We start from the raw sequence: 22,666 nt of genomic DNA on the forward strand, positions 1-22,666 counted from the left end.
TCCGCCTTCACCAGGAAGCACCGAGGCACTGAGGACGACAAACTCACAACACGGCGCTGTCTGCTGCTCACGTGTGGAGTTTGAGCGTTTCAGACAGGGTTGTATTATGATATTCAAGAGATGAACGGTTGTTTCTGAGAAAAAAAAAAATAATAAATATATATATATATATATATATATATATATATATATATATATATATATATAATTGGCGCTACAAAAAATACCATTAAAAATGAAATGCATTGTTCAATAATATATTAAAGAAACAATTTAAAAAGACTTCCTGACGCATTTAATTACATTTTTTTTTCTTAAATATATATTTAACTATTCTTTTTTTCATGGTATACAATTTACATATTTATTTATTTTAATTAAAGCAACAATTATTATGAATTAAGCACTTGCTATTTGAGGAAATGTGTCGTGAAATAGCGGATAAAGTGATCCAAGTTTCAACACTGTGAATATATTCAGAGAAAAAAGACTATATCAGGTGATAGAAAAGTTAAAATTATTATTCATTTTTAAATTGCAGTATGATATGTTTCATCAATCATTTACATAATATTTTAAAAAGACATTTAAGTTATATTTGTATTTATTCATTTTAATATTGTGGTAATACTTGCATGACAACCAGAAATGATCATATTCATGTGTATTTCCGTAATAAATCAAATACGGATGAACAATCGTATAACTATGGACTAGGAACAGGTGGAGAGCGTTTTAGACTGTCTTCAATACCAAACAACTTTTTTAATACACGCTCAGATCATTTCCAAAACAAGACTTGAGGACAGCTGCAAACACAATCCTGAAAGGTCTCAAGCATGCAATTTAAAACCGTGGGGCCCAACCTTGACCCCTGGACACCTCCTCTGGACAGTGTGAGGCTAGATGCAGAGGTTTACAGTGAGACCAAAACATGGTCGGGTGGAAACAGCTGCTGATCTCCTCTCCTGAAATGATTACTCACGTAACCCAGGTTCTATGAATATGTGCTCCGCCCTCTAACAGCCTTCGCTATTGGTTAATCCACATCGAGGCACTGGCCTCTGACTGAGACTTCGATTGATTGGCTCTCCGCCCAGGAAGGCACCACCCACCACGTATAACTCTCCCCTGCTCCCGCCGCTCTGCTCCTTTTGGAAACAGGCCCGCTGGGCAGCCAGTTAGAGGGCTACGCACATATTCATAGAACCTGGGTTACGTGAGTAACCATCATTTCTATTTCATATGTGCTCCGCCCTCTAACGGCCTTTGCTATTGGTGAAAAAGCTCGGCGAAGGCCAGCATGGCCTTACAGAAGACCTGACAGGAAAGAACCAAATCAACGACCAGAGGGTCCAGCCATGGTCAAAGATCCCTGAACAGACAAAACAGTGTGAGCCACTGAAGTGTCCGTCATGTCTCTCAGATAGTTCTGAGCAAAGACCGATACGAAGCCGTGATGACCTTCGGTCTAAAAGGCGGGTTTGAATGAAGGGTCACAGAGGTCAAACCCTCACCAAAAGACATACACCGTGGGCTCACAGACAAGGCTGTCAGATCGCCCACTCTCTTAGCTGAAGCTAAGGCTAGAAGAAGAGCCGTCTTCAAGGACAAAACGTCCAGCGAAGCGGCCGCTGGTGGTTCGAACGGGGCTCTACAGAGACCTTCCAGAACCACCTGCAAACTCCAGGGCGGAATTAGGCTCCTCGCAGGAGGCCTAATGCGCCGAGCACCAAGCAGAAATCTCTTAATGATCGGGTGACTCCTCACAGAGACCCGGTCAAAACCTGAGTGTAGACGCCGCCCGGCCCTTGTCCAACAGCTCCTGCATGAAGGACAAGACCTCCGCCACAGAGCAAGCAGACGGCGAAAGCTGTCTCGCTGCGCACCAGCTAGCAAACACCCGCCACTTAGAAGTGTAAAGTTTGTTAGTAGCTGGTGCACTGGCGCTCTGCACCGTCTGGATGACTGCGTCCGACAGCCCCATGTCCAGCAGTCTCACCCTTTCAGCAACCAGACCTTTAGAGGTCGATCCAGGACAGGACGGGACCGAAGCAGGCCCTGATCCTGCACCAGAGCCCCGTGAGAGTCTGGAATCGTCCAGGGTGGACCCGCCGCCAAGCTGACCAGGTCCGGAAACCACCTGGTGCCGGGACTGTCGGGGGCCACCGTGATCACCGTCAACTTCTTCCTTCTCACCGCCGTCGCTGCGAGGATAAGTCCCGCCTCCTGTCTCCGTCTCCCAATTAACGGAAGTTATTTTCATCTTTCTCGCTCAGATTTGAGTCACAAACACATCATTCAACATTCGAAACGGTGTTCTGTCGCAGCAGAAACGCGCCAGTTTGAACGTCCTTTCATCGCTTCTGGAGAGAAAACCAACCATGTAAAAACGACCTCGTCTTTCTCGTCTTCATCGCGTGTGGAACTTCCACGGCGGTACAGCCGACTGGCCACTAGATGGAGCCAGATCCCCAGAGATTTCCTCTGGGAATGTGGCTCCATCTAAATATAAATAAATATGAATCTTTTTTTAACTCGTTTCTCTTCCACAAACCGATGGCAAACTTCATTTGTGTCCTGCTATAGCTGTGTAACTCAATACCAACATCTGAGGACATAGCTAATATGCTGCTATTTATTTTTAAGTTTCATCTTTCACTGAAACTGGGGTTGTTTTGGACTTTTCAAAATAAAAGTCGCATCACCAAAGGTAGCTGTGATATGCTAGCGATACAACACCAAAAGTATGATTAAAAAAAAAAAAAATCTGTTTTTAAATCAAAATAAATGTGTTGAACATCAAAATAAAGTTGTTGATGACTAAAAGAGGGGGGAATTAAAATGAATCTCCCCGACATGTTCCTAAATCAGAGCGATGCATGAGATTACAATATCAATTTCACTGGGCCATATATAAAGCCCATCCAAAACCAGGCCATATATAAAGCCGATCCAAAACCCGGCCATATATAAAGCTTATAAATTTGGCCTAAGATCACCACACGTGTCGCCCCCGGCTGAATGATGCATGAATGAACGTGACTCTGTGAGAGACTCTCACAGAGGTCAGAGTCTCCAGGACTGAAGCCGCCGCACCCCGAGGCCGGTCATTTCCTCTCCGACCCACTCGCTCCTTGGCTCTCAGTTCCTGTTTGGATTCTCGCTGGACTCTGCCAAGGAGGCGTATTTAGTTTGGAAGGCTGCCGTCGCCACGCTGGTGCCACATTCTTTCCTCCTCCTCCAGAAGTGGCGCTCCACAACGTGACTCATGTAATTTCACTCAGAACACATTTGTGAGCCATCATCTTACGAAGAACAGTAAACTGGGTTTATTTATATATATATATATATATATATATATATACAGATAACTCGCTGGGCAGATTCAGATTTAGGTTGTTGTGAGTCTGTGACCCAAAAAGATAAAAGATGTGATCATGAGTCAACGCAAGTGTAATTTTTTCAAGGTCTTCACCGATCTTTGTTGATATTTGTCCACTTTGCACTCGACATTTATGCTAAAACAGCCAAGTCATCCGCTCCTCATGTGACGCCACGTTTTATGATCTGGCTTCTAAAAACATCCGCGGTCAAGGTTTCCTCATGTGCTGTCCGTGACAGAGTCGCGCCTCTCAAAGTTGGCTGCTGTTTGTTGCCATGAAACCACAGGCACGCTGTCAGAAACATCATTTGTTTGTATAATTGTATGTCATTATTTTTAATGTTGCTTCCTGAGGGCGCGTCGTGGCTTGACTCTAATCCTCCTGGAGGTGGGTTGAAACATCAGACACGGTTACGTCATCCGAGAAATGGTGGCGGCCATTTTGTTTAGGTTCAACAACACAGAATAATATTGTATAATAATCTTAATCTAGAATCAGGAGGGCATGTCATGTGCAGTCATGAGATTTTGTGGAGTGATAAGTTCCCAATAATAACTCCATGTTCATTTGTGTTCATATTTATTCTGACATTGTGTACGCCCATTTAAAACTATTTATTTCCACATATTTTTCTGAAATGTGGCCTTCCTGGTATTCCATGCACCTACCATCTGCTGGAATGGAATATCAAATATATATATATAGATATATAGATATATAGATATAATATTTATATCCTAAACACATTCATGCATCATCAAAGAGGCTGCAAGCTTCAGAGGAAGAATGTGAGCGAAGCATTTAGCTGCTAAATGCTAACTTGTTGGTGTCATACAACTCACTTACTAGAGAGCTCAAGTCCACCTTCAAACCAAGGGCTCAGTCTCACACATATCTCTGTGTGACATCAGCTGTCTTTGGAAAATGTGCCAGCAATGAAGCAGTTGTGAAGTGAATCTGTCAGTTTCTATTAATAGAGATATATATGTGGAGGACGGGCTCCACTGTTAGTGGACGGACGGCTGAAGATCCGGAGAGAAGTGAAGGCTTCCCACGGCTCAGTTGATGAGAGTGTGCGAGACACATTCCTCACCTTCTCTGCTCCTGACTCGTCTCTGGGAGGTCACCACTGTCTCGGCTGCAGGACTGTGGGATGATTTAATACCAGAAGCATTTGCTGCACATGCTGCAAATCATCAGAAGATGCCGTGGAGGACGAGCGTGATTTGAAGAATCAAAGGAGCCGTGGAGTCTGAGACAGAGTCTCTCCTTCCTTGCTCATCGTGAGAAGAAGCTTTTCTCTTTCAGGGTCACTAATAATCGCTCGCTTGAAAACAACTTTTTATTTGACAGTTGGAGTGACGAGACCTGCCTCCAGCAAAGGCTGACCTTCACCTGCCTTCAGTGGAGTGGAGACGCGGCTACATACGTCGAGTCATGAGGGCTGAGCGGTTCTAAAACGGAGGGGGAGGTCCACCAACGCAGGACTGACTCCCTGCTGAGGTCCTTGCTGGAGACCTAGTGGACGGTTTTGGTCCTCCTCTGATTCTGGAGTGGCATTGCTCCTCTGGGTTCCTGTGGGAGGTCACCAGTGTCAAGATCATCAGAGATCTTGGATCTGAGGTTGGAAAGTCCTGTTCAGATGTGAGGTGTCCAGAAGTTCACAAGCATCCTTACTCAGAGCTGAGCCAGAAGATGAAGCTCACCACTGAGCGGTGGGTTTCTCCTCCCACCTGTGGTCTTCAGCTTTGGAGAACAAGAGTTTTCTGGACTCCCCCTTCAGAGAGAGAAGCTCCTCAGTCATTCAGAAGTGATAGTGCAAAGGTGTGTAGCTTCTCCTCACTTCTCCTGTGAGGTTGGTTGCCATCTTCACAGTGACCTTCACAGTAGAAGAAAACCTGGCCCTCTTGCACGTATTTCCACTTACCCCACCTGAATGTTATGAGAAATTGAAGACAACCAAAGAGAGAATCAACACTTGCAGATCAATCTTCATCAACTTTCATGGTCTCCTGGGTCTTTGTGAGTTTGATACCAAGGCCATGAAGAAGTCATCAGCAGCTCCCTCTCTGGACAGATGTTCACACTGCAGTGATTTTCCTGCTGCTCTCCTTCAGACTAGACTCCAGCAGGTTGCTGCACATGTTCCACCTAAACTGTTATGTTCTCTTCACATCTGTTAAATCTGCAGCAGCACGTCCTGCGTGTTGACACATCTGTTGCCAGTGAAACCTGAGAACAAATAAACGCCAATGAAAGCAGCAAGATTTGACTTGATTCCATCCCAAGCGTGTTGACATTCCTTCTGATCCTCAGACTTCTCTCACCGTCCGCCAGCGACGGAGGCTTTGTTGTGTCTCTGCTGCGCTCTACTTCCCTCCAGATCACAAAAGTGATGTTGTGTTGAGACTCATTTTTGGCAGTGAGTGAGCCTGTGTTTCCTTCCAGGGTTTCCATTACAGAGGTGATTTAAAGATCCGTGCAAGAAAGCAGCTCGATCACTACTTTATTCATGCATTCATTTCTGCTCCAGTCCCAGTTCACCAGGGCCACAGCTGCTTTGTAATTTGACCCTCACTGGTAAATGACCACATGGGCCACTAGGGGCAGCCAACGAAGCAAAATACAGAGAGAATCACTCGGTCCATTGACCAGGTTTAACTGAAGCCGTACAGAGATCAGGACTCACCTTACCTTTTTAGTGTGACTTCAGAGATGGGGGGTGAGTTGCTTTTGTCGGGAGGAAGTAGCACAATAAGTCTCGCTAGGTTGCATTTGGAGTGTCTGCTTCAACAGATGTGGACTAGAAGTGACTGGACTCGATGCAGCTAAAAAAATGGACTTAAGCCAGACCATGTGACTGAGGCACAGAGTGAACCTTCCCAGGAAGAAAACAGACCCGAGCTGCTCCATTGCTAGCGTTTAGAAATAGCACCAACTACTCCCAAATAGAACAATATTTTTCTGAAATAACACGTACCAAAAGCAGGAAGTGAGTGAGGTCACTTGATGTGGATGGCAGCCATCGACCTATTCACGCTCCAAAGTGTTTATATTTGGAGGATTTAAGTCACTCATTCACCCATGTGATTCCATTTTAATTCTAATCAGAGACCACTAGATGCCGCCCTGATTCATCACATGGATGGAGACAGAATTCCTCATGGAGGAACCAAAGATGAAGTCACCGCCGGAGGAGAGAATGCGATCCCATGCTGATGGTGGTTACAGGAAGAAAGAACGTCTCTGTGTGGAGTCCAAGCAGCCAACCCACAGTCACATGAAATTCCCTGTGACTCAAAGAGTCTCTTCATCGTCCTCTGCGGTTGCTCCTATTTGAGAATCACTCGGAAGAACCAGGGAAGTCAGTCAAGTGACCTACTTTTGGGTTCAAAGAGCAACACGGACATGTATGAAATGAATCTTTCGGGTAGTTATTTCATTCCACTTTATGAAGAGTTTCAAATGAACAAACAAAATTGTAGTACAAAAGCATTTATTGAAGAATTTGGAGTCGTAAAATTGTAACAGTCAAGACAGCAACTCCAGAATTGTTTCTAAGACTTCTAGGAGTTGCAACATTGGAAGAAATACTCACAGGAAACAAACCTTTTTCGTTTTTAAATCATTGTCAACTGTTCCTGGAAGGATCAGTTCCGTTAGAAACGAAGTTGCCGCCTCAATAGTCGAGGAGTTGTCTGACATAAATGTGATTTAAATTCAAGATAATGAAGAGCAATGTCATATCATAATAACATATTTATTATCATTATATCATCAATAACTATACTGTATTGTAAGGAGGATTGTAAGGAAAGTCGAGGTTGTGTTGCAGGGGCAGCAGCCACAGCTAAGAGGCCCAGACTTCCCTCTCACTAGGTCTTATGGGGGAGGCATCGTGGGTTTGCCCCACGGCCTCCACTCGGAGCCTCAGATGGACAAACTTTCGCTCACAACAAAGCTCATGATCAATGCAGAGGTTTGCCTTCTGGCTCAGCTCTTCTTTCACTTCGAGTCCTCGCTGCTGCATTTCCATCCTTCCCTCACTCTTGTCCAGGAATCCAAGATACTTCAGCGCCTCCACCTGGTGAAAGAGCTCAACCCGGACACCCTTTTCCTCCTAAACTAGCCGTCTCCACTTTAGATACACTTCTGTCCTCAAATGCTTTCCTATTATGAAATCAGTTTATGACTTTCTAGTTGTGTTTGCTCGACATTGTTTCTACACAGTGCTTGTGGCATCACATACTGCGTTTTACATTACACAGTGTCATCACAATCACAGTCGCCTACATGAGAGGAAACTAAAATTGTCGGAGTCAAATAGCTGCCTGAGCTTGTTTGACAGTTTGGACCGCGACCTTTGGCCTCTGGGAAACTGTTGACTGCGCTCTAATTTCACAGAGTGAGAGGGGGGGGGGTCCCGGTCGCTTCATGTCGTGGCTGTAGACCTGGTCAAAGTCAACTCCTCTCTGCTCTCTCACAGGAGAGTCCTGCACAAGGGTCTTTGCTACACAAACATGGCGCTCCAGCGCGGGTGACGAGGGGTTAAACCAACAGAAGCCCCTCATGGAAATATCTGGCTAAGCCCCCCGAACTCCACGCAGGCATCATGTTTACGAGCGGGACCACCACATTCTGGCTCCGATTTCAGCGACTATTTCTGTGTGACCGCGTTGTTCGCCTGTTTTACGACGGATTGTCGCGCAGATACTCCCACTCTGGTGACCAAGGCTGTGTGTCAGGGATAATCATCATCATGTGAATCTGAAATATTGAGGGGAAACATACTTCGGGTGAATCCCACAGGGATTACCTCCAATAAACTGAACCCGTGATCCCTTCATTTGTATCAAGTCTTGGTGGGAAAGAGTTTTGTCTTCGACCTAAACAGCTGGAAGAGTCTGGTCAGTTGTTCATCGGCACCACTTTGACTCCGTGAGCGTTGATGTAAGTGAGGAGGACCTGGGCTCGCCTCTCGATCACGTCGATCAGAGTCTCGATCCCCTGCCGGCCGCCTTGACTCTCCCAGTAGGTCTGATCCAGGAACAGCGACTGGAGCAGCTTCTCTCTCAGCTTCCGGCTGGTCAGCACCGACACCGCCGCCTCCGGGAGTCTGAGCAGAAGAGGGAAATCAGGTCAAGTTCGCTACAATGTTGTTATAGATGTTGGAATGTTGATGTCCACCGGAGGACGCCATTAAGATTAAGAGAGTGTTTTAATCATGAATGACTCGCAAAATGAATCGCAGGGCTACGTTTTTACCGAAGTTTAGCGTGACCGAGCTGCCCATAAAGCACTTGAGAGCGATCAATGAGGTTAACTGGAAGCAATAACATAAGAAAATAGTTGGTGTTTCCACTTGCTTAGACAAGACAGATATCACAGAGAGAGGCCTACAAATCTACAGGAGTCCTGCAAACCCTCCTGCTCCAAACTCACTCCTTGATTCCCTCCAGCAGCCGGAAGTCCAGGTTGTCTTCGTTGCGGTCGAAGTAGGCCTTGTTGTGTGTGAAGACCAGGTGCCGAGGGTCGTCCCGCCTGTGGACGATGTTTCTCAGGGGTATCTGGTCCTGATTCGTACACCCGACCTCGTGGCCCAGGTCTGCGCAGGAGTCCTCGTGCCGCGGCCGGAACCCACAGCAGCTCTGATCCAGACGGTTGTGGATCTGGGAGAAAAAAATACAAACAATCTGGAATCTGAGCTTCGGCTCCATTGTTCTGAGTGAAGCTGATGTAAGTCGGGTCACAACAAGGTAATTGGCCAGTACCAGAGCAACGGAAAACTGTGACGGACCAACTAGTTTGGCCGGACCCCGTTTAAGACGCCTCAGAGGAGCTCCTTACCAGGAAGACTTTCAGTGTGAACCCTTTCCAAGATACCTAAACCTGGACTCTGGGAGCCCCTTCCATCCAGACCCTGATGTTGACCTTTGCCACTCTTGTACGCAACGGAGTTTCCCCAGACGACTGGCTCCACGTTCTCACACCACGACCTCAGCCCTGATCTACATGCGCCACGACACTTCTCCCCAAGACAGGATTTGAAGGGATTCTCCGGAAATGCGTCCTCTTGTGCACAATCCTGATCCCGTGATCCTGTCCAGGAAATCAAAGGTCTCTCCAGTCAGAGTCCAAAAAAAAAAAAAACCTTGGAGGATATTTAGACTGTTTTTAAGCAACTCCAGATGACGGCTTGCTTGGATGATCTCACATCAAACAGCTTTAGCGAAAACTTATCTCAGAAGTATGTCCGGAATTTCCACTGAGGATTCAGCCACACAGGACGTGTTAACGTGTGAACCCATGAGTCCACTGACCCTGATTCGCTTCTTTACAGTCAAGATTCATTTCATTGTTACCTGCAGCATGAAATCGAACAGCGCCACCTTGCTCCACTCGTGGTGGTGGACCGAGGAACACCCGGCGTCTTCTTTGGGAACAGTGTTTTTCAGCCAGCACCTCTGTTTCAGAGACCTCTGGTACTGCCCCCATGTGACCCTGACCGTGGACCTGCCTGCTGCAGGGTCAGCCGAGCGGAGAGACTCTTCCCATGCCACCACTGGACACGGACGGCCATCTGGACAGAGAGCTACAGTCAGGAAGGAACGTATGCTGATGAACCTGAAGAGACCACAGCAACGTGTGGCTCCAGGGCCAAGGGTGGGTTTTTGACTCCCAACTTTCTGGCTCTCCTTCAGGTTGAAAATTGAAATTGTAAAACTAACGTTAAACTAACTGTTGCTAATGTTAAACTAGGAAGTGAATATAAGGAGGTTGGGTCAGTTTAATGCATCTGTTGGTCAGAATTTTTATTTTCTTAATAAAAATTTTAAATATTTTCACTTTTACTTACCTACATTTATTCATTAATTTCAAGTTTATGAAGAATACAATATATTCATTTCAAACCTATATATTATAACAAGTAACAAATAATTCAATATTCTATTCTAATATTGTATATTATATTATGAAGGGAAAAGGTAAAATAAATGCATTAACAATAATATATTACTCAATTATATTGTGTTTTTCACACGACTTTTGAAGTTTAATTAAGTAACAATGGAGTGCCTTTTTTTAAAAAAAAAGTGTATTTGTATATATTGGTAGAATTTTTTTCTTTTTTCCATTCTTGGTGGATGGTCTACTTTCCGGGGCAGTGAGGCACCACGCACCATGGAATCTCCAGCTGCGCCTCTGCGTCATTCATTGTGATGTTCGAGTGAACTTAAGTTAAGTTTTGTTTTTCATTTCAGATACGAATGTGTCCTGCTGAATTACTTACTCACCATGAAGCAGGTTGAACCTCCGACTCACGGCCGGTGAAGTCCGGTTCAGTTCGAGCACTCGGTCCAGGTGGAAGGCGAACACTTCACTGATGTCCACGGGGCTCCCGATGAGCCCACACTGGCCCGCACAGACCCGGGTCTTCTCCGTGACGCTCCGATTCCTGGTCTCGCCTTCGAAGAGCAGAAACGGACGCGACTGTCCTCCAGAAACTTCCATGACGCGCGCCACTTTGGACTCCGCCAGGAAGCGCAGGGTTCGGACGTCCTGCGCGCTGAACCACGGCGGAGCTTTGCGACTGTAGATTCGGATCGCGCTCACAGCAGAGTCCCCGAGTGACCTGGAATCATTGATCAAGGCGGGGTGATGATCCACTGTCCTCCAGGAGGCGGAGGACCGCGTGGTTTTTTGCGTAAAAGGCGCGTCCCCGGGAGCGTTTCTTCGCGCTTTCCGCCTCAATTTGGGTCTGACTGTGGCCCGGATTTTCGCAGGCTTGAGCCGCTTGGATCTGAGAGTGATGTACACCACGTTGGACCGGGTCGGAACCACAGCTCCGGTGTCTATGCCCTGCTGGTTGGAGGAGTCCCCGTTATCAAGGACGTGTAAGTGCCGGAACTTCTGCTTGTAGGCGCGTCGGCTCTGAGAAAGGTCCACTTGTGACATCACAAAGAACAGATAGACGAGGCAGACGGACGCGACAATGAGACTCCGTCCGGACAGCGGACACCTCCGGAACCCACCGGTCAGTCTGGACAGCGGGAAGCAGCTCCAGCGAACGTTCCCCATTAGACTCTAGAGTTGGGTCATCGTGGTCGATGGAACCGAACCAGCGGGAGAAGTTCCATGAGTGACGCTGGAGAAACGGGAATTGGGTTCTATATAGAGGGAAGTGCGCATGTGGAAGGATGAGGCTGGACAACCAGCCCCCCCCCTCCCCCCTCCTCCTCCTCACCGGATTAGAGCGCAGAGTTCACATCGCGAGTTTTCACAAAATATGAGCTGAAGAGTTATTGGACTTCTTTAAAATATAGCTCTGGCATCAAATTGGTTATTATGGAACACTTTTCTGTCGGGAGATATTAGTTTAAAAATCATATTTAAGTGTCTGGGGCGTTCTCCAAAATTTGCCTTTCATAATTTTGGGTTGTAAAACTCAGGCTTTCTTAAAAATAAACAAACATTAATATGTAATATGGCATAACCATGAAATAAGTATAGGTAAAGATATTGGCCGTGTGCATAAAAATACCAAAGTTTTAGGGAACTTGGACGTGAGAAAAATGTTTCTAAAAGGGAAAACAATTGCCATCGATATTATTTTTTGAAAAATAAAAAGTTCTTAGGAAGAAACAAACCGACGTAATGGTAAAGGGAAATAATACTAATAATAATAATCATAGGACGGGGAGGAACGTCAAAACATTTTTTTTAATTACAAAAAAAAATGTTTTGCCCGTAAATATCGAATAAAATAGTGCTTAGTTAAAATTAAATAAAAACTTAAAAGCATTTACGAAAGATTAAATATTTAATATTAATAAATGAAATACAAAACAGCTGAGAGGATTCGTAATGCGGACGCAGTCTGAGGGTCAAAGGTGCTTTTAAAGATCGTCCTCTTTCAGTTTCTCCATCTGCAGCGACATCTTTTGGTCTGAGCTGGTAACTGCTTGGAATAAACCGGAAGAAGATGGCAGCATTTAACACGACAGGAAACGCCCTCTTTGTGGAGAGGAAGGAAAGAGAGGGCAGCGGCTCATGAGCAGAGGTCGGCTGAGCCGAAATAGCTCATTGTTGTGGGGTCCGATTCCCATCTGGCTCTTAAAGTAGCCGACACTTGGGCTCGGACACTTGGGTTGATGAATCGGACTTGGATCAGCAGGCTTGTGCTGAGTCAGTCCAACCTGGCTTGTTCTGGGGTGTCCACTGATGAGATAAGTGGCTGCACCTGCTCGCCCTTGACGTCCCTCTCTGCAGCCACACACGCATAAGAGCAACAACTCCGAGCCTTTTATCATGTCTCCTCTTAAATCTCTGCTTTTATTTCTCGCCACCTGCTGGCTGGCCTGCAGCTCCAGCACCAAACATGAAGTAGCACGAGGTACCGACCCGGAGCCCGGGTGACTCAGGCGAGTGGCTGACTTGTGGCTCTTTCAGGTGTTCAAGATGACCACTTCCCAGAGGAGCACGAGACCTTGGACTTCAGCTCCACCAACATGACTCACTTCACTTATGGAATCACTGCGAACGTGGTGGCGGTGCTGCTGTACGGGAGCAACTTTGTGCCGGTGAAGAAGATCGAGACAGGAGATGGTGAGTCAGCACTTGCGGGATACCTTCTGGGGAGAAGCTGCAATGTTTGAGTGAACTCTGCCTTCATTTGGAAAAACTGATCATTTATTTCTGCGAAAGAAGTCTTTAAAGGTTTAACTTCTGCTCGTGATCATTGTCCATGCTTTGTGTGTTGTTTCCAGGTACCTGACTTTCCTCTCTATGAATCTAGGTTATTGAGAAATGTCTAAGATTTCACTCATTTTTTTATATTATTCAGGTCATGTGAAAATGATGGCAGCATCACTAGAAGAGGAAATTATGTCACTTTGAAGAGTCATAAATATTTATTCGGATAATATGTAAGGCTTACGTTAGGCTTAAACCTTAAAATGAAAAAGAAACTAAAGAATAAAGAACTAAACTTCTCAATCAAGATCGGGAGGTCATTCTTGTATTTTGTCATTTAAAAAATAAATATAGTACTAAAAAAAAAAAAAAAGGATGGATCGCCTTTTGAAAAGAATTTTCAAAATGTGTTTTAATGTTGGAGCTGGAGCCTGCTGGTGGAATGTTGACATGATGCTCACCAAGTGACGTTAAAAAATAAAAGGGGTTTCCCGTAAATACCTTTCCTAAGGAGCGGAGACCGCCATCTATTGGGCTCTAAATGTGGTCATCAGACCATCGTTCTCCTTTAGAAATACATTGAACTGAATCATGTTTCTCATTCAGTTTATTTCAGTTCTATTCATTTTAATAAAATGGTGTTCAATTTATCTTGAACTGAATGATGTTGCTGGATGGATCAAATACCGTCAACCTTCAGGATCGGCCTGAGATTCTTCAGATTACAGAGCTCCGTGCAGCCAGATGGATTGAAATTTGGTGGAAACTTTAAAAAAAAACCAGTGACTCCTGTGAACTCTGCCTCAGGAATGTTCTTCCAGTGGGTGACCTGCGCCGCCATCTGGCTCGTGTCCATGATCGGAGACTTGATGCTTCAGTCGCCCAAGTTCCATCCGTTTGCGATGCTGGGCGGCGTGATCTGGTCCACAGGTGAGGTCCGACCCGGTTCTCCCTCGGGGGTTGCCACAGGTCACACAGCCACTGCCGGTTAAATCCAATATCTTCATTAAACTATCGATGGTGGTCACACGTTAAAATGAGGTTCTTCTCAGCAAACGTTGCGGCGGTTCCGATCATCAAAGCCATCGGTCTAGGACTTGGTGTTTTGCTGTGGGGCTCCACCAGTCTGCTGACAGGCTGGGCCAGTTCCAGGTGAGAAGGTGGACTGTCTGGTCCCGAGGGTGGGTTCGGTGACGCTCACCTCTGTCCAGGTTCGGATGGTTCGGGATCCCAGCTGAGGAGGTTTCCAGACCCGTGCTGAACTACTGCGGCGCCGGACTCTGCCTACTCAGGTGAGCTGTGGACTAGGTGTGGTTCTGATCGCATGCTAACACCTCGTGTTCGTTCCAGCGGTCTGATCTTTTTCTTCGTCAAGACGGACGTGGAGCTTCACCCGGAGGAGGAAGCGGTCCCGCTGCTCATCGACAGGGTGAGAGCGTCTTCGTTCTAGTCCTGAGGGCTTGAGAAGCTAGCACATGCTCGTGTCTTTAGAGGACCAACTCCGGCAGCTATGGACCCACCTCATCCGAGTTCTGGATCGACGTCATCGGGCCGAGGACCAGACGCTTCCTGTGAGTGTTTGCAACCAACAACTGACTGCAGTTGTTTTTACTGCCGACAAGGAGGTTACATTGTCAACAGCATCAGTCTGTTTAAAATAACTTGGCAAGAAAAGTCCAGGCCAAGTTTCCCACAGGTTCCAGATATCAAAAACTAACCTAGAAAATGGAATCATTCCATATTCTCCAGAAGATGAATATATAGTGGAATCTTTGGAAATATCCATCATAGGAAGAGAAGAAATGAAGATGTTGACACGAAACACGCATCTTGAGATGGCCAAGTCATGAGTCTGAAGTGTGGTGGAGCCGACTCAAGCTGCTTGTTGGAGGTTTGCGCTTTCAGAGTGCTTTTTTAGCATCCCATGTCTTAAATTTCTGTCAATCTTCCTCATCAAACGGGCCTAAACCGTTGACATTATAGTCCATAAATTCTCTGCTAGTAGCTTAGCATTGCTAGCCTGATTACAGTATCAGCTATATTTCTCTTTTCTTGTGATAGAAACTAGAAAATTCTCCAAATACCCACAATGAAAATCTATTTATGAAGTTAAATTTCAGGAAAACCAGTACCACATGAAGCACTGCTATTAGCCTTGCGATAGTTGACTTAGTATGTGTCACTGTGGACCTTCTGCTCCCTTGTTTTTTAGGCACTATATTTCAGGTTTGTTACAGTTTTTGTAATTTATTAAATTATGTATTTTAATAATTTCTAAGAATTTGTGATTCATCTGGGTGCTACACTGTCCTTTTGTGGTCACACTTGAGTGAGAGGAATAAGCTTCTGGGTAGCAGTTGATGGTAACATTTGTATAGGTTATGAGTTATGAAGCCTCTACATGAAGGGAACTCCAGTGAACATTTGAATTAGATGCTGCTCCTCAATGTTTGCCTTGACCATCATGAGCAGTTTGAGGTGTCTATTCCTAGCTTCCGAGCATCCACCGGCTATCAGTTGCTAACACGACTTCTCGTGAGCTCAGGGGCTGCTTCCTCGCCGTGCTGTCCGGTCTGCTCTATGGATCTTCCTTTGCACCAATCCTCTACATCAAGACCCATTCCACGTGTCACGACAGCATGTTCCACGGCGCCAGCCTTTACGGTTGGTGGATGTCTATAACCTCCGATTACTGTATTTATAGCTCTAGTGAGCCACTGAAACGGACTAGCAAGGCTGGTGTAGTGTTTTCTTAGGGCAGGGCTACTGTTTATTTTATTTCATGCACGGTCAAATAGCCCAGAGCCCATTTGTTGCAACTGACCTTTGAGGTTAGCTGTGAAATATATTCGCAAAAAGAGTTAATAAAATATTTAGTTTGCTCAAGGCATGTTGCCTGAGACCAATTCATGAAACGATATAAAAATACTATGAAATCTATTGTAAATGTTTTTATCTGCATTTTTCTATGTATCTATTTCTTATAGTATTTGAATTTTTATATTTGCTTGCACTTTCTTGTTTGTAAAGGGACATTACAGGGAAACGTAGCACAACGTATACTAACTTCTAAATACATTTATGTTTTGCATATGAATTTTTAGTTGCTATTTCTTCTGACATTTCATGACTGTAAACAATGTCAATAAAGGTATGAAATGTCACCAGTTGATGGAAATATCCGGTAGCCCTGTCCCACGAAAATAGTTTCCTGGCAGGGATTTGGCCCACAGGCCATGAGTTTGACCTGAGTAGTTTAAGGGGGTCCCATCAACAGTCCACCTCATGCTCTCCGTGCTTGTTCTCCTCTCAGACCTGGATTACATGTACGCGCAGTGTTCCGGTATTTTCCTCGCCAGCACGGTTTACTTCGCCATCTACTGCGCAGCCATGAACAACCGGCCCAGAATTTACTGCAGAGCCATTCTGCCTGGTGAGTCCTCCCTGGTCATGTGACTTATAAACCGGCGTTTTAGCTTGCCTGTTTTTAACCGACTGCTGTTGCTCACAGGAATGTTGACTGGACTGATGTGGGCTTTAGCGACCTACTGCTGGTTCCTGGCCAACATCTACCTGAGCCCCGTCATCACCTTCCCCATCGTCACTGCTGTGAGTACAGAATACCATGGTGGCATCAGAAAGTACAGTGGTACCCCAGAACCCGAACACCACCGAAAAATAAAAACCCGAAAAAACATAACGTGCGCAGACCGATCATACCGTATAACGCAGCCTGTGTATGCAGACGTGTCCCCTTAGCTACATTTACTGACTGTTTTTTCTTCATATTGAGGTGTTAAACCTTTCCTGTCTCCACACTGGACCGTGGTAGAGTGTCACAGGGGAGGTGCTCCTCGACACCTCCGACAGGGATGAGGCGAGTCTGGGACAGAGCGTGACTTGGTTTATGACTTTGTCACAGCCAAACTGCACAGAAGCACACATTCAGAGCTGGACACGCACCGGGCACCTCTTCACTTCTGGAGAGACGTCACTCACTCGGCAACCCCTCCCACATGCAGCGGCCACACACATAGAGGAACAGCGCACCTGCAGCAGACACTCTACATTCACTCCTACAAAAGACTATTTTAAGGCTTGGAACGCATAATTTTTTTTCCATTCATTGTAATGGGAAAAATCTATTCAGATTTCGAGCAAATCGCTTCTCGAACGGGCGTCGAGAACCGAGGTACTACAGAATCCGAAGTGCTTGTATTTAGAGTAACCAAAGTAATGACTGAAGGTTTCCCTGCAGGGTTACGGTCTGGTGGCTGCTCTCTGGGGGTCCCTGGTGTTCAGAGAAATTAAGGTAGCCTGTCTGACAGTAACCACCTGGTCATAATGCAAACAGTTGTCTTATAGCAGCTGTGTTCTGTTCCTCAGGGTTTCCTCAACTGCATGATCTTCACAGTGGCGTCCTGTGTGGTTGTGTGTGGCTCTCTGTTGACAGCCGTGTCCAAGTTATGAAGAGATTCACGTGAAGACCAGAGTGTCTGCATCATTTAAAATGGTTTCCTGGTGTGTATTGTGGTTTTTTACCAGAGCTGCACAACACTGCAATACATTATAATGTCACAGTTGAAAAGCACCGAAAACTCACGTTACCCTGCACTGAAGAGCTTAAAAAATGTTCAATTGTGTATCAAGACTTTAATGTGGAATTAAATGTGTTATTAAAAGATTTGAATACATCAACCTTGGTGCTTGTTCTGGAGAGAAAAGGGGAGTAGTGGGATCATTTTTCATGGTCAAGCGGGTAGCAATGTAGCTTGATCTACGGAGGCCAGAAGGGGACAAAAAAAGTCTCTCAAAAGCGGGATCATGAGGACGGATTATATTTCACTTTAAACATCACCCATTACATTCACCACTGCGCAAAATAAACCGACGCCCTTATGCTATCGAGTTTGACACTTGAATAGGATGTGTAACGGTTTGTTCAGGTTTAAATGCTGCCATCTAGTGTGCAACTCTTGACCTTTTGTGATAGAAGTGTTGAGCTAGATCATATCATCCGAGCTCTGTAGGTGGCGCCATCGGTCAAAAAATGATGTGGAAATATTGAGCACGGAATGTCACTGCTTTGAAAATGAAGCTTCGTCAGCTCAACATTCATTTCAGAGATTCTCAGATTTACTTCCAACATGAACGTTATTTAAAATCATTTTTATTTTAAAAAAATGAAACTGTACAGTGAAAAGACATTTTAATAAAAACCCTAGTGGCACTAGATCAAAGTTTCTCACCTAAAGAGCCTCCATTCAAAATCATTTTGTTGAAGAAAAAAAAACAAATAAATCATGATTGGAAACTTTGCTATTTAACATGAATAACAGTCCAAAAAAATTCTGAACATGTTTTGAATAAACAAAATGAAAGTAAAAGTCATGAAAAACTTAACACCAATATTCCTATTGAACGCCAGGATCGTCCTTCGTACCTGTATTCTAGTAGACTTTATTTGGCATTAGTTTTAAAGGCTGCTGTGCGTTATTAACTGTCACATCTATGATTCACTCGCCACGTTTGTTCTTTAAGAAGGGAACTTTCTCTCAGAATGCTAGAAAATGCTTTGCGGAAGTAGGAAAGATCGGAACCGTGAGGTGCGTTGACCCCTGTTGGTCCCCGTTCTTCAGCCTCAGGAGAGTTAAATCTCACACCAGATTATCGTTGATGGAAGATGATGCGATGGAGAGGGTGAGCTTCACGCAGCCCAGCTCTTCGCCTTTGCTGCCCAGGACCCCTTGAGCTCTGTAGTTTCCGTTTGTGAGCCAGTAGGGCAGATCCAGGTAGGGCACGGAGAAATCTGACGTTGGCAGAGAGTAGGAGCCCTGAGGAGAGAAATGAAGGGAGACTTGTAAACAGGTCGCGGTGCAGTTGGATTCAGTCGGCATCACTTTCACTTCACTGCGCGGTGAAATGGACTTCTCCATGCTGAAGCCAGCGGTGCTGAAACTTCCTCTTTCTCTATGGTGACCGGAGAACTGGACTCGCAAACCCTAGTGTAGGTGCACTTGTCGCGCTACTCAAGTCCAAAAGCGATCTGAGGATGGGTCTAAAGTAGGGATGCACCGATATGACTTTTATGGTCCCGATACCAGGGCTTTGAGTATGTACTGATACCAAAACCGATTCACCTTCTGTCTGCGCTGTGGAAAAACAGTGTTTATACAGGTGGGGTGCGAGGAGGAACATGAAAATAGCAAAGACATTGGGATGACCTTTGAACTTTGCCGGTCAGGATCATCTGCACCGTCTTGTTTATTCATTTCTCAATTGATTTAGATTTGATTTTGTATTTGTTTTGATGCAGGACTGACCAAGAGCTGAGTGACTCAGGATTTAATCATAAGCGCACCATGAGACTTGAATCATCTCCACAACACGTAAATCATGTTCAGAGCGTAGTCAGACAATCCAACAATCAGCTTTTGTTGAAGAGACAGCAGTGAAAACTCTCCATTCTCCAGCAAACTCAATCATTCAGACGATTCGTTCTACTTGATCCAATTTGAACCGGAGCTGAGACGCAGCCGCAGTCGTGGCGCTTGACTCACGGCTTTGAAGGGGCAGTGGCAGGGGAGCCCGTAGCTATGCAGCGGTTCCGGACAGTCCTGACCCGGCGGGATGAGCTGGTTCAGGATTTCGCAGGCGTCTGGGTAGTGGCAGCTGCCCAGCTCGTCCAGACAGGGAATCCTCACCCAGAAACCCGCCACCTCCTTCTCCAGAGTCATGTTCACCTGAGCGCAGAAACAGTCAGAGTCAGCTCTGTTTTTACAGACTTGATCAATACGTCTTTACAGAGTCAGCTGACATGAAGGACTGGACTTCTGGACGTGGGTCACTGTCTCATATAATCATCAGTGAGATGTTTACATGACAATGCTTACATTCAGTGGCCTTTAATTCTGAAACTATTGCTGTGGATTTCCACACGAAATTCCAAGAATTCCAAGAATCGACCTCTGTTTGTGTTCTATAATGAAAATGATTCACGTGCCTTCCTGAGCTGTGGAAAAACAGTTGTTTCATCCTCGGAGTTTGTCTTGTAAATTCTATGACCACAACTTTGTCGCTAACCTCTGCCCTCACACTCTCTTTGTTAGCGCTTGTTTTGCTCCACATGGCACCAGTCACGTTCACCTTTATTGACTTTTTGCCCTCATGATACCATCAATATACTATGTATGTCTATGGCACCAACATGAGGGAATATGAAAGCTGCATGAACGCTGTAGATTTAAGATCAAAAGTTGCTTTAAAACTTTAGTTCCTGATGTTCTTGTTGGTGATGCTGACTCACAGACAGCGGTGCGGCGAGCTCCACGGTTGTGGATCCAGATGCAGATGCTGTCAGGTCACCCGGGATGGAGATGGGATCAGGGGACACACTGAGTGACTTCAACACGGCGGGCGCATCCGGTTTACCACAGTTCTTCCAGTCGAATCCCACAACCTGTCGACAGCACACAACATACCTCATATTCAAACACAGATGCATGCTAAAAAGTTATCAGAAGTTGAACTGAAAATTAAGACATGAGACTTTTGAATCATAGTTGAACTTTCAATTCACTCTTCAGAGCCGACCTTTGCGTCTTGTTTTACTGTGATGCGTAGCTGAGAGAAAAGAGAAGATGTTATAAAAAGCAAGTGCAAAATCTCTCTGAGTGTGGAGTTAAAATCGCCACAGTCCAGGTTGTTACTGAATGTTTATTTTCTTATAGAGATTTAATTTTATGTACCATGCATGAAATTGTAACGCTGCTTTTAGGTCGCGTGGAGACAAAATAAACAAAAACGGCATCACCTTGCAAGGGACCGCTGTTTATTAAAGAAAACTCCTCCATAGAAGGGGCGCAACGCCAGTCAGGTCACTTGAGTCGAGACTGGTCTGACTACTCATGTTGACAGGTCTCAACTGGCAAATCACAAACTTGCGCCCACTAGTTCCCACCACCAAAAACAACACAGCAAGAAGTCGCTACAATTCGATTGTTATAAAATGTTGATCAAAGTAAAAGGCATTCTGTTGTATTATTTGTGGCACTTCAAAGTATCATAGGAGCAAGTAAACAGTTTCATTTTGGATTGTTGCGTCGACTAAAAACTGCCCCTTAAACCCCGAACAAACTTTTTTTATTAAGCAAAGAATCTGAAAGTGAAATGGTTGAATTGGGAAACACAGTTTTCTATTTTGATAGTGCATTTTATTAGTTACTGATTAAAAAAACTAAAATTAAAATGAGTGTTGCACACCATTCAAACTCTCGTTGAATATTTAAGTTGAGGTATTAAATTCTAAATGAATGTTTATATACTTTCGTCCAATAAATACTGCAAATGTTTGAATGGTTTTCACACAATCGGGATACATTAATGAATCAGCAGCCATTGTACTACATTGTTATAGTCTGACTTTATCATCGCGGATGTGCAATGCTGAAAAACTTTGATCACCAGAGATCACAAGAGAACAAATCTGATTAAGATTCATCATCGCCTTAATCAGTCATATAACATCAGGATCACAAATTCCTTTCAAGTAAATTTGATATCTCACAAGATCAAAGCTAAAAATAAAGCAATTTACTTTTCCTTAAAAGGACGACGTTAAAAAAAAATATGTCGTTTTGAACGGATGATAGAAAGAAAAACAAGTTGGTTTACTCAATTTCACAAAATTACTGACCAATATGAAGTGATTCACTTCAGAAATAAATGTTTTTGTTGTTCTACTGAGAAATTACTTTGCTGACAAAGCCAGTGGAGACCGAACTGCAACGCAGCAGAACTGTTTCTTACCTGTACGTTGTTATATCTCGTAAATTTCAAAGCGCTGCCACAAGCAACAAGGCTGAAAACCACCAGCAGGAACCGAGAGTCCATCTTCTCTCTTCGGAATGAACCAGAACAGGATTTCTGTCACCGATCTGCAGCACAAGCGGATGATTCATGAACTAAAATCTGCACCAGCTACTTCCGTGTTTACAGAACAGCACCTAACACGTGACGTAGGCACCGATGTGACGTCACTCTAAACGCCGCTTTTTTTCGGTTTCGCCAAAAATGAATTTGGAATTCAAACAGATTTTAAAATCGAACTAATTTTTAAGTAATATATATAGCAGTTTATTTATTAAATACCGGTGATTTTACATTTAAATTAATGTAATTACACAGACTCACCACTGAGCGTCACTGTATGACGATTGTGCACGACAGTTATGAGCGATTGTTTAAAACATGAAAAAAAATTATTTAAAACAATATGGAATGTGATTATTGGCTGTTATTATACACGTACACGTTTATATAAACATGAATAGACATGTTAAATCGCTACAAAAAATGAACTTACTAAGCAATGATTGAATATTTTGTGACGCTAAGATGGGTAATAATAATATTTAGAAACTGAAAATGTTGGATGTGTTTACCAAAGATTGATACAAAAATATACATTTTTTATGTTCGTCAACGTTAAGGATAAATACGTGAATACTTTGTTTTTAAATATCGAAATAGACTTTCATTTATTCATTTATTTATTTTTGTTTATTTTATTTTTTTTGCATTGTTTG

At 44.5% G+C, this 22,666-nt stretch overlaps 3 protein-coding genes across 4 annotated transcripts; 1 reads left to right on the forward strand and 2 right to left on the reverse strand.

The window, feature by feature from the left end:
* Window positions 1-6,902: 6,902 nt before the first annotated feature.
* On the reverse strand, window positions 6,903-10,825 carry gask1b (golgi associated kinase 1B). Its single transcript, XM_053879085.1, has 4 exons — window positions 10,678-10,825; window positions 9,749-9,966; window positions 8,829-9,055; window positions 6,903-8,502 (listed from the first exon to the last, which is right to left on the reverse strand). The coding sequence occupies exons 1-4, from the start codon at window positions 10,682-10,684 to the stop codon at window positions 8,295-8,297; spliced, it is 660 nt and encodes a 219-aa protein (XP_053735060.1). The 5' UTR covers window positions 10,685-10,825; the 3' UTR covers window positions 6,903-8,294.
* On the forward strand, window positions 10,610-17,735 carry LOC128767216 (transmembrane protein 144-like). 2 transcript variants are annotated; one of them, XM_053879083.1, is made up of 12 exons: window positions 10,610-11,281; window positions 12,837-12,992; window positions 13,887-14,009; window positions 14,132-14,231; window positions 14,291-14,371; window positions 14,430-14,508; window positions 14,571-14,650; window positions 15,625-15,743; window positions 16,393-16,512; window positions 16,591-16,688; window positions 17,338-17,391; window positions 17,466-17,735. In XM_053879083.1, exons 1-12 carry the CDS (start codon window positions 11,197-11,199, stop codon window positions 17,547-17,549), a joined length of 1,179 nt encoding a protein of 392 aa, XP_053735058.1. In that variant the 5' UTR covers window positions 10,610-11,196; the 3' UTR covers window positions 17,550-17,735. The 2 variants fall into 2 exon arrangements, with proteins under 2 accessions (XP_053735058.1, XP_053735059.1); XM_053879084.1 differs by lacking the exon at window positions 10,610-11,281 and adding an exon at window positions 12,383-12,780.
* A 498-nt stretch (window positions 17,736-18,233) lies between these two features.
* LOC128767434 (ganglioside GM2 activator-like) lies at window positions 18,234-22,070 on the reverse strand. The gene is made up of 4 exons (XM_053879497.1): window positions 21,888-22,070; window positions 20,386-20,538; window positions 19,640-19,822; window positions 18,234-18,913 (listed from the first exon to the last, which is right to left on the reverse strand). The coding sequence occupies exons 1-4, from the start codon at window positions 21,969-21,971 to the stop codon at window positions 18,737-18,739; spliced, it is 597 nt and encodes a 198-aa protein (XP_053735472.1). The 5' UTR covers window positions 21,972-22,070; the 3' UTR covers window positions 18,234-18,736.
* Window positions 22,071-22,666: the final 596 nt, after the last annotated feature.

This window comes from Synchiropus splendidus, chromosome 11 (assembly GCF_027744825.2).
Source record: "Synchiropus splendidus isolate RoL2022-P1 chromosome 11, RoL_Sspl_1.0, whole genome shotgun sequence".
Lineage (NCBI taxonomy): Eukaryota > Metazoa > Chordata > Actinopteri > Syngnathiformes > Callionymidae > Synchiropus > Synchiropus splendidus.